The 16340-nt window shown below is 40.6% G+C and overlaps 1 protein-coding gene across 1 annotated transcript in view; it reads left to right on the top strand.

The window, feature by feature from the left end:
* The first annotated feature begins 9780 nt into the window (after positions 1-9780).
* The window catches only part of LOC149440624 (AP-3 complex subunit beta-1-like), a 116261-nt gene continuing 109701 nt past the window's right edge, over positions 9781-16340 (top strand). Inside the window, exon 1 of the mRNA XM_089658381.1 lies at positions 9781-10390. Coding sequence (XP_089514507.1) covers positions 10227-10390 — 164 coding nt within the window. The 5' untranslated portion in view covers positions 9781-10226. The remainder of the gene's footprint in view (positions 10391-16340) is intronic.

Below are 16340 nucleotides of genomic sequence, written 5' to 3'. Positions count from 1 at the left end.
CATGCATGAAGCTCAACAGTAACGTCTTCCACGCAATCCGGATGATTGACTTTTTTGCTGCCATTCCTTCTTTGATATATCAGGATGCCTGATATGCCTTGTTCCTCACTGGGAAGTCATTTTTTGTAGACTGACGTAATACCGAGCTCTACTCACGTTTGATGTACGATTTGAATAATTGCACTAGTGTTTGACCGTTAACGATATGCGATTCAATCCATTCGCATCTGGGTGTCAACAATCTGCCACTGTTCAGAATGAACCTTCAAACCTTTTTTCCAGTGTTGGCCATCTTAACCACCTTGTTTTCTTTGTGAGTGGTGCGGTGCCCTACAATATAGAGCGTAGTCTTTCTGACTGGTTTGAGGGGGCAATGGAGCCTTTGATACAGAGCTTCTCCTTTCTTAGTGATATCCTAACATTACTACCTCTACTCGATTTATGGAAGACATTCCTGTGATCTCATGGAACATGAGAGACCTCAATGACCCATTGAAAAAGATGAGGGTATCTACAGTACTACGTAAACATCAGCCTGCTATCTGTGGCCTACATCTCAGATGTAGACTCATCTCACCAGGGACACTGCCTATGGCACGGTTTTCCTGGTCATGGTGGGTGTATCACTCCACCCACAACGCCTATTCACCTGGGGTGTGTATGGATGCATAAAGCCATACTTTATCAGGAGCTGGTGTGTGAAACTGATCCTGAGGGCAGATTTGTATTCCTGTTGTGTAAGCTACACTCTGTTACCTGTGTCTTAGCAGTTGTTTATATATTTCCACCCTTTTCAACTAATATCTTTAGTTGGTAGAGTTTCTGCTTGATAAGCCTAATGTGCCATTGTTTGTGTTGGGTGACTTTAATGTGTATCTGGATCCCACTTTAGATAAGCCCCCCTGCTGCGGGTTTGCTAGGCTAGAGGGACTGCCCTTGGTCATTTCTTGTCTGAGGTAGATGGGGTGGATTGCTGGTGTATGTATTACCCCACTTCACGTCATTTTCCTGCTTCTCCAAAACCCATAGCACGCTTTCTTGCATACACTTATGTGTTTGAAATTCATTAGCAGTTTCTCTAATCAAAACGATTACCTATAGCCCTAGAAGTGTATCCGATCGCTCACCATTAGTGGTCAAGTTACATTTTAAACCTGGGTTGGCTCTCCCTCGAGCTCCGTGGAAATTAAATGCTTTTTGGTTGAATTTGATCCATAACACGGTAACGCAACAGATCGATGATTTCTTCCATCATAATGATCTTCAAGTCGACCCTGTACTTGGGATACATTTAGGGCATTCCTTAGGGGAGTATTTGTGTCAGAAATATCTGCGATTAAAGCTAAGACGAGGATGCACGAGGCTCAGGTTACCCAGCAGGCACAACTATTGGAGTATATGTATATAGATAACCCAACTGAGTCTAACAAACTGGCATGGTTATCGGTACAGGAGGTGCTTCTTCGCCTTACCAGTTTGCAGGTGGAGAGGAGGCGTTTCTTTGTTAAACAAACATTCTATGAGGAAGGTGAGCAGACTGGCCGCTTGTTAGCCAAATTAATTCAGACTCAGCGCTCAGTACCACCAATTGGGTCGTTGATTTCCTCAGCGGGTAGATTGGTGAATACTCCCTCTGCTATTATGGAGGAGCTATTTCACTTTTATACCAAGAAATACTCCTGGACTCGCCTATTACAATAGAGGAGCTTGCCAAGGCGACCAGTCTGTTTCCCAATAATAAAGCCCCAGGGAAGGATGGTCTCCCGATAGAGGTCTATAAGCTATATGCTGATTCCATGTTGCCACGACTATTCGCGGTGCTTCAGGCAGCCTATGACAGATGCACTCTACCAGCCTCCAAGACCAGGGCCACAGTGGTACTGCTGCTGAAGCCAGTATTACAATCTCTCAGCGAGGACCCGGAAGTGACATCATAACGTCACTTCCGGGTCAGCACAAGAAGGGAAGGTGCGCAGAGGGGCTGGCACTGTGTGAAGCAATACAGCCAAAATTGTAGTATTTCAAATATATATCAATATATTTTGGAAGAATATTTTAAAAATATATTTTTCTTCCATGTGAGTTGGCTGTTTCTCTGATTTAATGCTTTCCTTGCCTGGCCTGTCAATTTAGGTGGATGGCCATGTCTTGGTAGGTTTGCAGTTGTGCCATACTCTTTCCATTTTTTATACCCTAACCCTGCTTTAAACTTCACAACTTTATCCCTGACCTGTCTGGTGTGTCCCTTGTCCTTTATGATGCTGTTTGTTCACTAAAGTTCTCTAACAAACCTCTGAGGGCTTCACGGAACAGCTGTATTTATACTGCGATTAAATGACACATAGGTGGACTAATTAGGTGACTTCTGAAGGCAATTGGTTCCACTAGATTTTGGTTAGGGGTATAAGAGTAAATGGGGGCTGAATACAAATGCATGCCAAACTTTTCATATATTTGTAAAAAATAATTTGAAAACCATTTATCTTTTTTTTTCCACTTCTCAATTATGTTCAGCTTTGTGTTGGTCTATCACATAAAATCCCAATAAAATACATTTACACTTTTGATTGTAACATGACAAAGTGTGGAAAATTTCAAGGGGTATGAATACTTTTTCAAGGCACTGTAGCTATATGTGCAAAAGGGGCCAGGACTGAAGTGATCTAGGAGGACTTTATTTTCTAACTCATATTCCACTTTAAATCAACTTTGATGCATACTTACACCCTCCAGCCTCTTGATATTATCCTCTTCTGTGTGGCTCCACTCCTGTCTGAACATGAAGTGAGGGTGGAAGCTGGAAGTTTAAGATTCTGAAATGGCCCCAAAGACTATGGTGGGGGGAGAAAAATTCATTCTCACAAAGTCTTATCAGAGCCAAACAGGCTTATTCATTAAAGGGAATGTATAGTTCTTGCAGTAAACGTTTTAGATGCATGTGGTGTAAATCCTCTCATCAGTGTGCTAATACTTTGGAATAGTCAGATTTCCTCTTTCTTACACAGGCTCTGCTTCCTGCCATACAATGGCTGTGCTTTACTGCTTCTTCTCATAGTGCAAGTCTGAGTGACAAGCTCACAAAAACATACACTTCTTGTATGGCTGATATTTATTCCAGGAATGTATATAGCTCCAACAATTTATGCAACACTCTGCATATTGTAGATTCACATTAGTCCCTTTGCTTAAAGAGTTTACGGTCTAAGGCCCCTAGCTATCATACACACACATACTAGGGCCAATTTAGACACGTGTCAGTTAACCTACCAGCATGTTTTTTAACTTGTGAAAGCAAGCTGGATAACCCAGCAGGCACAGAATGGACATGCATACTCCATGCAGATAGCATTCTGGCTAGGATTCAAACCAAAGACCCCAGTGCTACAAGGCAGAAGTGTTAAACACTTAGTCCTTATTCTAGATGTTGGTTAGGGAGGCCATTTAAAGCGTTAGTTTTTTCTTTTTCTTTTTTTTTTTTTTTCCCAAGTATACTTTCTCCCTGCAAGGAAAAGGCATAATGTGCTAAAAACGAAGCCCTCTAGCAGTGCGATGTTACTGTTGCAGAGGCTTCCATCTTCTTGTGATCTTCCTTCAGGCTGCTTGAATGGCCTAGCCATGATGATGCATTCAGGGATGTTCAATCCCTATTGCCCGATGCCCGGGGCATGCAGTTCCGAGTGCTGGGCAGGTAGTTTTTTTTTTTTTTTTGCCTTTATCCCTGCTGTCAGGTGGAAGCAATCGGGCAGCAGCGCTGCCACCCGATTACTTCCACACAGCCCACAGTGTCAGCCTCTCCCCCGGGCTCCGCTTGCCCATCTGCGGGCCCGAGACTGGTTTGGTGGGTGCCGTGGGATGTGGTATAGGGGAGGGAGGAGAGCAGACACATCCGCTCCCCTCTCCTCCCCTTCTCGTGATCCGGAAGTGATGTGATGTGATGTCACTTCCGGGTCCCCGTTGGACAGATTCCTGATCATTGAGGCCGGGAAAGAATGTAATGCGGTGCGATGTAATATACAATGATATAATATACACTGTTTGGGGGGTTTGTGTCATCTTCAGGCCTAAAACGATTTTTTTTAAACTTGTGCAAATAATGCAAAAACAGCTCTGGCAGCGAAAGGGATAAAGGATAAGCCGGACACTCCCCTTTCCTGACGAGCAGCCAATCGGTGCTCATTACACTGCAAGGTCTCTCCCCACCATGCTAGTCCCCGGGTGCGGTGCTGGAGACAGGCAGAGAGGGGAGGAGAAGATAAACCGCACAATGTTAAAAATATGAAACGTTTAAGTCACTATTAAGCCCTGTTTTTTGTTTTAAAAGCCCCAGATATTACTTAAAGCAGATTTAAATACAGTTTTGGTTAAAATGTATTTTTATTTTTATTTTTTTTATCTGTACAAGTAGATTGTCATGAGGGACAAGTAGATTGGGACACCGATTTAGTCCCTGGACAAGTAGTTTTTTCAAAAATGTACACACCCCTGCCCACACAGGGCTCTGAATGAACAGCACAGGTATGCCGTTTCTTCAGCGCGCATGCGCCAGTGACGTCACCGGCTGCCAACCAAGGGAATTTCTCAATGGTTTCATTTTACCTACAGGCTAAGTTTTATTATAAGTTTTCTGTAGGTAAAAATAAATATCTGGAGTTTACTACCACTTTAAGTACCTGTTTACAGCAGCCTGGTCTGCTGACATGTGTTAAACATACGGTCGTTGGTTCATACACTAAGGGGTGTTCTGTTGAGACAGTCTGTTCATTTGAATGGACTACCGAATGGACCACAGCAGGCCAAAAATCATGCATGTTTGGAACAACCTACCTGCCAAATTCCTGATAACACTAGAAGAATAGATGCTGTTAGTGGACACCAAATATTGGTTTGATTTGGGTGTTTTTCACTTTATGCAATTTGTAGATTGTGAATTGATAAAAAGTATTCGCTGCCTTATTTTTGAAAGCATCCTCTTTAAAATACAGAGCTCCCCTAGTGGTTAATCTACAAATATCTAAATACTATAAAAATATGGAAGTAATAATAAATATGAATGTAAATATGGAAGTAGCACATAAAACTTTAGGGTAAACACTGCACTCAATAGGTGCTCACTGAAATATACTGTTATATGTTCCCTTATAGGAAAAGTGCAGCAGCCCATAGCAACCAATTATAATTCTACTTTCACACATCTAACTTAGGTGAAATAAAATATAATTACCCTTTCATGGCCAATTAGGTACTTGTGATTTGTGCTGGTAATGCTGGAGTAGCAGAACAGGCCTGTAACTGCCATTGGGTCATAGTTAGAGGTGTACCATGTACTGGCAGCTGCCTCTGTAATTGGAAATGTCCCTACAAACAAACCTTTTATTGAAACGTTGGTGAAGTATGATTTCAGTGATTTTACCTGGATTTTACTGGTTTTGAAATATTTACAGGAAGATAAGTTACTTCATTATTAATATTTTTACTCTGTGTCATCTTGTATAAACATGGTGAGGCTGGTTTACTAAAGGAGTTAAATGTTTACCCAATAAATTGCATGAATATTCACTTCAGATATCCAATCTCATGAAAATCAGTTCATGTTCACTTTACATACCCATTTGTGTGCAGATGAAATTAGTATTAAGGAATTACTTCTTCATTAGTTTGGATAATTAAAGCGATACTAAAGGTTAATTTTTTTTGTTTTTTTTGTAAAATGACAAAGCTGTCTATACTTACCTGCTGTGTGCAGTGGTTTTGCACAGAGCAGCATGGATCCTTCTCTTCTCGTGTCCCCCGCAGGCTGTCCTGGTTCCTCCTTTCTGTCGGGTGCCCCCATAGCAAGCAGCTTGCTGTGGGGACACATGCTGCTCCGTGTGTCCATTCACACACACAGCCGTGGCTTGGCCCCACCTCCTCTTTCTCCTCATTGGCTGACTGGCTGTGATTGACAGCAGTGGAAGCCAATGGCTCCCACTTGCTGTCTCAGCCAAAGAGAAGGCAGAGACCCGGGACAGCCGAGGCTGTCATGCACATTGCTGGATCTCGATGAGGCTCAGGTAAGTATTGGGAGGGCTGGGGGCACTGCTGCACACAGAAGGGTTTTTTTTACCTTCATGCATAGAATACATGAAGGTGAAAAACCTCAAGTCTTTTCAGCCGCTTTAAAGTGTTACTAAACCCATGACCCTGCATTCACTATATCTGGTCTCCCACAGTACAAACAACATGGAAATGCAGTTATTTTAGTAAATATAAACTGCTAAATACTTTTTCTCATCAGCAGTTAGAACAGTCTTGTGACTTCTATCAGTGTCCAGCAGATCAATAGTTAAAGCTTGTAGGAGGAGTTTTCATTCTCTTCTGATTGACCTATGAGGCTGCAGGACCCCTGACCCTCTGTTTGGACAGCGCTGATTGGCCCTTTGCTGATCACCTGCACCCTACAAAGAAAAAAAATAACACCTCTAGCAATACACACCTAAATGAGCATGTGCAGAGAGACTCCTAGGGCTCTGTGCTATCAGCAGATGGATTGGGGACAGTAGAAGGGGAGGCTCAGAGAAGACATGACCAAACTGCTTTTTTACACAATGTAAAGGATTAACCCTTTACATACCACAGTGAGTATAACAAGCATGCTTTACTGCATATACAAACTGATTTAACTGTTGTAGGTTTAGTAACACGTTAAACACAATTACATATTAATACATATATTCAGTGCATTCATAAAGTATTCAGATCCCCTTCACTTTTTTCAGTTTGTTATGTTGCATCTTGATACTACGGTTGTTTTAGATTCAGCCACAGTTGATCCAGAGAAAGGCAAAAATAATCCCCAGAAATCATGGTCCAATTTGTTCCATTGTTGATCCTGGATATCTGGTGTTATCTTTGAATGGTAACATCCAATTATATTTTGCCTTGAGGGAGTCTTTTCCACATTTTCACAGCTCTTACTGTGAAGAAACCTTTCCGTATTTGGAGGATAAATCTCTTTTTCTCTAGATATAAAGTGTGCCCCCTTGTCCTTCTGTAATGGCCTTAAAGTAAGTGACTTTACACCAAGTTCACTATATGGACCACTTATGTATTTATTCATCATGATCATTATCCCCCTTATTTGTCTTTTTCTTAAGAGAAAATAAATTCAGTTCCTCTAATCTTTCCTCATAGCTGAGCTCCTCCATGACTCGTATCAGTCCTGATATATCTAACATTGGCCATACCAGACTTTGTTTTCATGTTGGTAGGTAGCCTAATACTGGGAATGTCCCCTTTTAATTTCGTTTGCATTTTTTCAGTGACTGATGCAAATAGAAATGAGTCTGATCCCTTGTTTCATTTTCTTCAAGTGGAACTTCACTCTCTCAATCAACATTGACCATTTTTAATCCTTCTGTTACAAACATTGGTAAATAGAAAAGTATATCGTATTTGTTTTAAACTTTTCTTATTTGTTTGAAATTTCTTCAGTTAATTGCTGGTTTTCAGGCCTAGTCAAATGATGTCATACATCCCATGAGTCTTCAGGAGGGGAGGATGGGTTTTTCAGCTAAGAACACCCTCCTTCCTAAGGGCAGATGGATTCCAGGAAGTAAATGCTACATGAATCATCTGCCCTTATTCAAGATGGCCGCAGGCACAACTGCTAGGGAGGTGTTTTTCAAGGTGATTTCTCTGCAAAATAAAGCATAGAGACCTGGATGGATGGGGGAGTTTGGTTTGAATATTAACCCCTTGGCGCCGGCGCATCCCGGCCCTTTAAGGGTTTCAGAAGCCAGAAGGCGGGGCTGGTTTTAGGGTCATGTAACCGCCGTGATTCGCCATCACGGCTGTCACATGATCGGGAAAGGTCTCGATCGAAAGAGAGATCGGGACTTTTCTGTGAGAACTGGACATGTGTGCTGGGAACGTGCAGGGCACGCGCTCTTAGCATATATGTTTTTCTTAATTGCATGCAAATGTGCAGCCACTCTGCGTCTAGGCCCAGACACTGGGAGGCCGCACATTTGCGTGTGGCTGGCGTGAAGAGGTTAAAAATTATGCAGCAATTTAGTTTTGTGGTGCTCAGATACAGTGTAGTTCCACTTTAACCATTAGCCGCCTGGCCTATAGCCGTTTGGCGGCCGCAAAAGTGCTGTAGATTTCCGGTGTATATGCCATTTGGCATCCTCCCGCACATGCGCAGTTCGCGCGGTTGCAGAGCCGCACAGCGGCGCGATCTGTCACCGGCCGTGTACCTCGGACACGACCGATGACAGATCTGAGTACCGGCTCCCGTTGCAGGTACCATGTGACCTGCTGTGATCAATCACAGCAGGTCACATGACAGTTGTATACAATGGATGGCTTCATTCATGCCATCCATTGTATACTAGTGCCTAGCTGTGAATAGTCACAGCAGGTCACATGCACATGTCATGTGATTAGCTGTGGCCAAATCACAGCTAAGTACAAAAAACAAAAAAAAACCCTGAATGAATCGATGTCATTCAGGTAAATGCTTGCTTATAGCAAAGTAATTCTTTGCTATAAGCAAATTGTGTAAAAATAAAAAAAATACTGATCATTTCCCCAAAGTAGTACGATGTTACTATGGTAACATTGTACTACTTTGGTCATAGTAAAATGAGAAAAAAAAAAAAAAAAATTTAATAAAAAATTAAAAATAATAATAAAAAAAATATATATTTTTTTTTTCATACTGTCACCAGTCAGTGTCCTTGTTCTCCGCTATGCCAGTTATATGATGATGCTGTACTGCACTGGTGACAGTATGTAAAAAAAAAAAATAGTGACAATTTTTTACATTTTTTCATTTTCCGAAAAATTATGACAAAAATACTACTTCAAAAAACTCGCCATTCCTCTTATGAAGTACGTCGGACTGTCTACTCTGCAAAAAGGGGTCATTTGGGGGATATCTGTACTATTCTGACTTTCTTGGACCTCAAGAAATTAGATTGGCTGCCAATACTTCAGGATTGATCAATATTTAGATCTATACCATAGTTTGTGAACTTTATAACTTTCCTACAAACTAAATACATCCTAATTTGGGTTATTTTCACCAAAGATATGTAGCAGAATACATCTTGGCCTAAATTTATGAAGTACAATTATTTATTTGTAAACTTTTATAACAGAAACAAAGAAAAACGTGTTTTTTTTTTTTTTCAAAATGTTTGGTCTTTTTTTGTTAGTTTAACAAAAAATAAAAACCCCAGCGGTGATTAAATACCACCAAAAGAAAGCTCTAGCTGTGTGAAGTAAATGATAAAATTTTAGTTTGGGTACAATGTTGTATGACCGCGCAATTGTAATTCAAATGTGAGAGCGCTGAAACGTGAAAACTGGCCTCGGCAGGAAGGTGTAAAATTGCCCGGTATTGAAATGGTTAAGAGCCAATGATGGGATGCCTGGTTGCTGTTAGCAATGGCTCCATATCTCAGCACCATTGCTTTTTCATTCATTTTTTTTTCCTTTGCTACTTACTGGCTGTGGAAGGGGACCAAGACACCGAGGATCTTGTTGCTCACGTTGATTTTAAGCAAGTCTTTGCAAAGCATCCACCCAGTAAACCCATTGAAGTACTGGATATTCTATAATAGAAGTAGGAGGACATTAGCTTTACCTTTCAGGAGCTGATTCAAGCAACTCATTAACCTTTTTATGTAGCTGTGAATGAGATCTATGAAAGGTAGACACACCTTAGGGGATGGTCTGTTCTTGGGATTATTCACATACTCTACTAGTAGAACCACATTTCCTCGGCAGCATAGCACGTTTATGGAGAGGCTACTGTGCATTTTTATGAGACGGGAGCAGGTTTTTATTTCACTTTCTCGCTCGTACCATGTGATCAAGAAATGTGGGGCTGTGTCCTCTTAAGTTGCCCATGAGCAAAAAGAAAAAAAGAAAAGAGCAACTTCTGTTTTTATTCTTCCCTTTTCTGAACATGAACAAGCATGAAAGATGCATTAGTTAAGCAGACCCTTCAAAATATGCATACTGGATGACAAGTCGCTTCAAGCCACTTTATTCTATTATCACTGGCACAGCTTGTTTTTTGAAGGGAAATGACCTTTGAAATTTTGAAGAAACTGGCTGCTTACTAGCGGGAGCTGGTATCCTGTTCTGCCACCTTCATTGTGTCTGAGGGATTTATCACAATCAAGCCAGAAGTTTTTGCAACAGTGTTTTACACATGCGATTTGGACCAGTGCACCATGGAACATCGAACGTCTTTGATAAGGAAGGTCAGCTCAGCCTCTGCTGTCAAGTCTGTTCTTGATGTGGCTGATAACCTTCAGCTTAGTTTGAGTCCAGAGCCCACTGCAGAAGAAATAGGACTGAGCAGTGCTGAGCAGACCTGCCCACAGTTAATTAATGGGTATGTATTACACATTCACACCTCTAACCAATGTATATGAGCGTTTTAGAAGCGTACTACTAGTGTTTTACATATGTATTTAAGCTTCAGGTGTTTTTTAGTCAATAGAAAGGGGGAGGAAATTAGGATTGGAAAACTACTGTTTGACTAGAAAATGAGCAGCAAAATGCCCATGTCGCATGTTTTCTGGCAGTCCTATTGAAGACTATGGGTCGGAAAACACTTCAATCTGCCTAAAAGAAGTTCATTTACTTTTCTGAGCGACAGGCATTTTGCTACAAGGGACAAAATGCTCAGATGTGAATAGTGGCAATTGAAATGAATGGGATTTTGCTTGTTGAGCATCTTGGAGCATCTTCAAGTAGAATATCACTCCGGTGCGAATGGGGCCGTATGATCTGAGTGGCAACGGCTGCCCTATCCTTGTTTAAGGCCCCGTTCATCTATGCACGATTTGGAATTGGAGTTAGAATCAGCACAGTTCTCCCCACGATTCCAAATTGCAGCAAAACTCGCTACGTACATTTTGGGTGCCATTCACCTTGCATGGCACCCCAAATGTGACGCGAATTTGCCACATGACAAAATGCGAGTGTAAAATTGCTCTTGGCATAGAGCTAAAATTTTGGTCCTTGAGCTTCTCTGAAGTGACCATTGCACCTAGGGCAGCCTATTTTAGCGAATGGACTGCCCTATGCAGAACACACACAGAATTGTGAATGGGAGCACACGTTCCTGCTATGCGTAGTGTGAACAGGGCCTAACTGGGCACAGACACTGCGGTCTGTATACTCGCCTTTCAGCGTACCAGCAAACTACATAGCGTACGGGGGGATACCTAATTGGTTATAAATGTATTTTAGTGTTTAAGAAAGTGCTCATACTACATAGTTATGAACAAATCCCCATCAGACTGTACCATCACATTTTAATCTCTGTGGCTGTTTTTACATGGTACACTATTTGCAGGGTGATTAGCGACATCCGCCTTTGCTGATTTAATAATGGACTACTTTAATGGTTTATGCAAGATTTTGATTGAACGTGTTTGTTTTTTTTTTTTTAAATCACATGGTGGGTGGTGATCAATGAGCCATGAGTCATAGCTGGGCGTCACTAACATAACTAGTGTCCTCAGATCAGTAATCTTACCAGTCATTATTCTCGAGTAGAAGGCTTTGTCCTTTGATAGGTGTACAGAGAACACCTTTGGAATTTCTTTCTCACCTATTGCAATTCATCCAGCTCAATAAAATGATGTGTACTTTTCCACTTTGCTTAAAGGGCCCACGCATGAGGGCGTCTGACAATTGTATGGGCAGTAATTTGACCGGTTTTATCTTCTCACATACAGTTTGCATGTACAGTAGAATGCATGTTGGGCTGAGATACCCATAGCATTTGCCTCATGGGGGTTTATATATTACAGTCCTGCACAGAAACCAATCCGCTTCCAGTTTTTTTTTTGGCATAGCTTAATTGAAAAAGCTGAAGCTGATTGGCTACCATGCACATCTGCACCAGATTTTGCACCCTCCAGTTTTAGTGTCTGTGACGGTTCATGTATATGCAGATTGGATGTGGTTTGAACTGCATTCAATTCACAGGACATGTAAAATAACATTACTTCCTGTGATGCCTGTTCATATATCTACATTGCACTGGCAGTGTGGATTGAAAGAGTCGTGTCCGATTTCTGAGCAGTGCGGTCCAGTTCAAGTGCAGAGTACAGGCTATTGACTTCTGTGGGAACCGTTTCTAAACTGCACATGTGTGAACAGGATAAAATCCTGACCTGAACATGTCCTGATGTACAACTACTGTGTCAATTAGCTGTGAACGCTGAGCTTCAGTCCCCACCACACGTGTGAATCCGTTCTTCGTGTATCTGCTCAGCCAATGGTCGTGTACTCTAGTTCTGTAGTTATACATGAGCTGACCAGACTAGAAGTCTAATTCATAGTATTTTTTTTTTTTTTTTCGCAATGAAGATATAATCACTTATAGGTACAGGTCACCTTTTATCTACTTTTTTTCAGCAGCCTGTGTAATAAAAAGCTGCTACTTCTCTGCTCCCCAGTTGCTGCAAATATTTTCTGCATTTCGGGTGTGTAGAATACACTCTCCTCTCTAAGCAATTCCTGTTCCTTCAACTGGCTAGTACAGTATGTCACTACATATGAGCCAGTGGAAGAAACCTTAGTGGTTGTGAATCTCAGATATGAAATATGAACAAAGCATATCCCTCTATAGTGTGTACTTGTCTCAATTAAAAGAACTAAGTGTAGTTTCTGCCTGCTGCCTGTTCCTCTATCAGCATGAATTAAGTTTTCCTGACACCAAGAGAAAAATGGTGAAAGGGGAGGGACTTCCAGCAGATTGACAACTTCAGCTCTGTTCCTTTCTTCTTTTTTTTTTTTTCTAACTCCGACCAGCTTTAAAATTCTGCACTTTGCATGTAAGGGAACGATGGCAGTAGACAGTCAGGTACAACTGATGTTGGAGTTTTTATTTCTGTATTTAACCTGAGACCAGTTACTTCACTGGGTCTTGGTAAGGGTTTACAACCACTTTAATGGCCAGTATCGGACCTATCTGTTGGTCTATTGCTTTAGCTGCTGAGGGGCAAAGAAATGGTAGCTTTTCAATATCTCAATATATGGGCCACCCGAAAGATAAGTATACAACTCTTTTTTACAGGTGAGCTATTTTAAAAAATGGACTCTCTGGTGACATGGTCATTATGAAAGCGGAACTTTGAACATAATTTTAGTTTTTTAGCTCCCCCCATTTTTTTTCTTTCTTTAATTTGTGCCCATACCAATTGTTTCTGAAGCCTGCAGGCCCAAATTATTCTTGTGTAACTTGAATACTTGTAAATAAAGAATTAAAGTGGAACATTGTCCTGAAAATGGAAAATTAATTTTACCCAGCATATCCACAATATAAGATGCCTTTATTCCTTGAATATCTCACATGTTAAAAAAACAAAAAACATTTCTGCTTTTTTGAGCAATCGTTTTCTAACCCACTGCCAGCATACATGCGTAGTACAGTGTGCACTTCTAGCTTTTATTAAACTCCAGAGAGTGAGTCCCTAGTTTTGGATTGAGTGGCCTGTAGATGGAGAAAGAAGATGCCAGGTTGTTTGCTGCAGTACTGCATACTTTTTTAAAAATCTTTTCTCCAGTTATGGTTTACCATTTGTAGAAGTGAATTATTAAGAAGTTTGAGGCAACTTTTAAACACTTTTTTTTTACTTCTTGCTGGTTAAATCTTGCTATGCAACACACAAAACATGCTTTTTTAAAATGTTCTAGTAGTACGCTAAAATGTGAGTTGAAGAGCGCACACAGGTTTTAAATATGTTTTATGTATGTGTGCAACTGTAAAATTTAGTTCCAAGTAAAGTAGTAAGAGTGACATGAAATCTTGCCAGAATGACATGTGTGGGATACATCCTACACTGTCTCTTAATGTGCTCTTGCAATTTTCCACAGACAAGGTTGGATGGAGGATGTCTGGAATTAATTTATGAACAGTCCTAATTAACCTCTCTGCCTTTGTTCACTGAATTAGATCACTTCACCTTCATTTATTTGTTTGCCATTGTGAGGCAGGGACACGTTACACTTTCCTAGTTACGGCTGAATGTAGGATTGTGCCGATGGTTAGTTATGCAGTTATTCTGGTTTTAGAAATGTGCCTTTTCAAAACCTGTATTAAATGTTCAAATTCTTTGGAAGATGTCAGACGGGCAATTTATTTGCAGTAAACTTCTTTTGTTTATTGGTTATTATTTGTAAATAAATTCTCACAAAGGTAGCATAGTTAGTTATTTTCTAAAGAATCCCTAGCACCATAATTGTATTGTGATTTGTAGCCAAGTTGCTCAATCTTTGAGCTTGGGCAGCGTTTCGTGTAGCAATCAGCTTGCCAATGACCATCACTTTGCGTTCTAAAAACAAAATATGCAGTGCGGTTTCTAATAAACTATATGTAATCATAGTAAAAACAAAATTGGTGTACAAAAGTGTTCCACTCTGTGCATTTAACATTTAAAAAATACATGTTTATATAATATACAGTGACTCAAAAATCACTAAGCACAAATCAAAGTCCCATGAAGTGTCACTGAAACTTCTGTGTTCTTGTTTGTAAGCACAATCCTCCTAGTGAATTACACACCAACGCAGTGTCCTGAAAGAGTGCTTACCAGAGGCAAATGACAACCAAAAGATTTATCAGACATATGCAGCTTAGTAACACAAAAGTATGCCCTCATCCAGGCTTGGTCATAGACTCCAACACCTTTCACAAATAACCATCTCTCTCAAGGATTGATATATAAAAGAACCAAAATACTCCCAATAGTGTACACAGGTAAAACGGTTTTATTAAAAACGCTCACATGTGCCAACAAACCATTGCACTAATCAGTAAAAACATTCCGAATCCCAGTCAGTAGTAAGTGCAGTACATCGTGACCTTCGCCTGTCTGGTGCCGCCCCAATGCGTTTCGTCAGATGGTGATGTCCTCAGGGGTTCTTTGCTTTTTCCGAGTATTTAAAATCTCTGCTTTTATGCACAATCGCTTTGCGTTCACCTCTTCGTCTTAGCTACAAATCACTAAGATCGATTTAGTAGCAGAGCACAGGCCATGTCAGACAAGTTATTTTGTACTCACTGCTTCAAATCATGAACGTCAGTGATTGGCGGCAATTCTTAGCCAGCAGTTTAATTTCTAAGTCGCTGGTGATTTGTCCCAAAAAAGCAAATCGTCGCTGCTACAATTTAAACGAGATACTGCATTGGGTAATATACAGCATATTTTTGCAGAAAATTGCTTTCTCTTACCAAGTGAATAATGAAAACAGTATTGAAGTGTTTTTTTTTTTTTGTTTTTTTTTTTACAAAGAATAGTAATTATCCCATAATAAGATTATAGAAAGTACAGTTGTCCTCTAATATAACCTTTGAAATAACTTTCATCTAGAAAAACATTTTTATATTCTGTTAATGGGGTGTATTCCTCCTGCAGTACTATTGTGTTCTGCCGGCTGGAAGAACAGGAAGCCTTCCCCTCCCCGGCAGAATACACAGATTAAGCATAAAAACACAACAGGCTGGTTGTACTGAAGTCGATCGATAGCCAGCTTAAGCAGGAAACAGAACCTGTATATGAAATGAGCAGATGTGGGTGCCCTTATCTGTGTATGTTTACAAACTACATGCAGAGCAAGATTTCTTAACAAGGCAAGCCACACTGAACACCAGCAGTAATGTAATCCAGTAGTATAATATAGTATAAATATAATATAGTGTAAATTGCTGCCCTGGAATTCATTGGAACAAAATAACTTTTCTGTCAGTCCTTTTTATGTGAGCAAAGCGGATTAGTTTGTATAAAAACCATATGGTTTCATGTTCCTTCCTTTTAAACATACCGGTCTCCTATCCAAACCTATTCCTACCTGACCTCATGAAATCCATCAACTTTTAAGGGTTCATTCACACCTTTTGAGTTGGGATACTGTGGGCAGCAGCCAATGCAAAGACAGGCCCATATGCCTTGTTTCCTATTGTGTCCGTTGACACCACTGCATTGCGATGATGTGCGCTGAAAAAAGTACTGCATGCAGTACTTTTTTCAGTTCATCGGGTTGAAGTGGAAGCCACCACATCCCAAAGCTGCTGTGTAAATAGAACTTTATTGAAAATGTCACAAAAATTTCATCAAGTTCTAACATTAAAAAAAAAAATTATGATGGGCCAGGAGCGGCACCTCCTTACTGTATCTTCTAGCGCACCCCAGCGGTTTATCGTTCAGCATGGCTGCTGGTGTAAATGGACCCTAGTGGGAAATTAACATGGGAAGAAAAATGTGATGGAAAACCAGTCCTTGTCCTTGTATATGCAGATTTTGTTTAATTTTTCCTGCGTAAGAACA

The sequence above is a fragment of the Staurois parvus genome, unplaced genomic scaffold (assembly GCF_062004578.1).
Source record: "Staurois parvus isolate SC_StPar_1 unplaced genomic scaffold, SC_StPar_1.0 ptg001065l, whole genome shotgun sequence".
Lineage (NCBI taxonomy): Eukaryota > Metazoa > Chordata > Amphibia > Anura > Ranidae > Staurois > Staurois parvus.
This window is presented reverse-complemented; position numbering and strand designations above follow the sequence as displayed.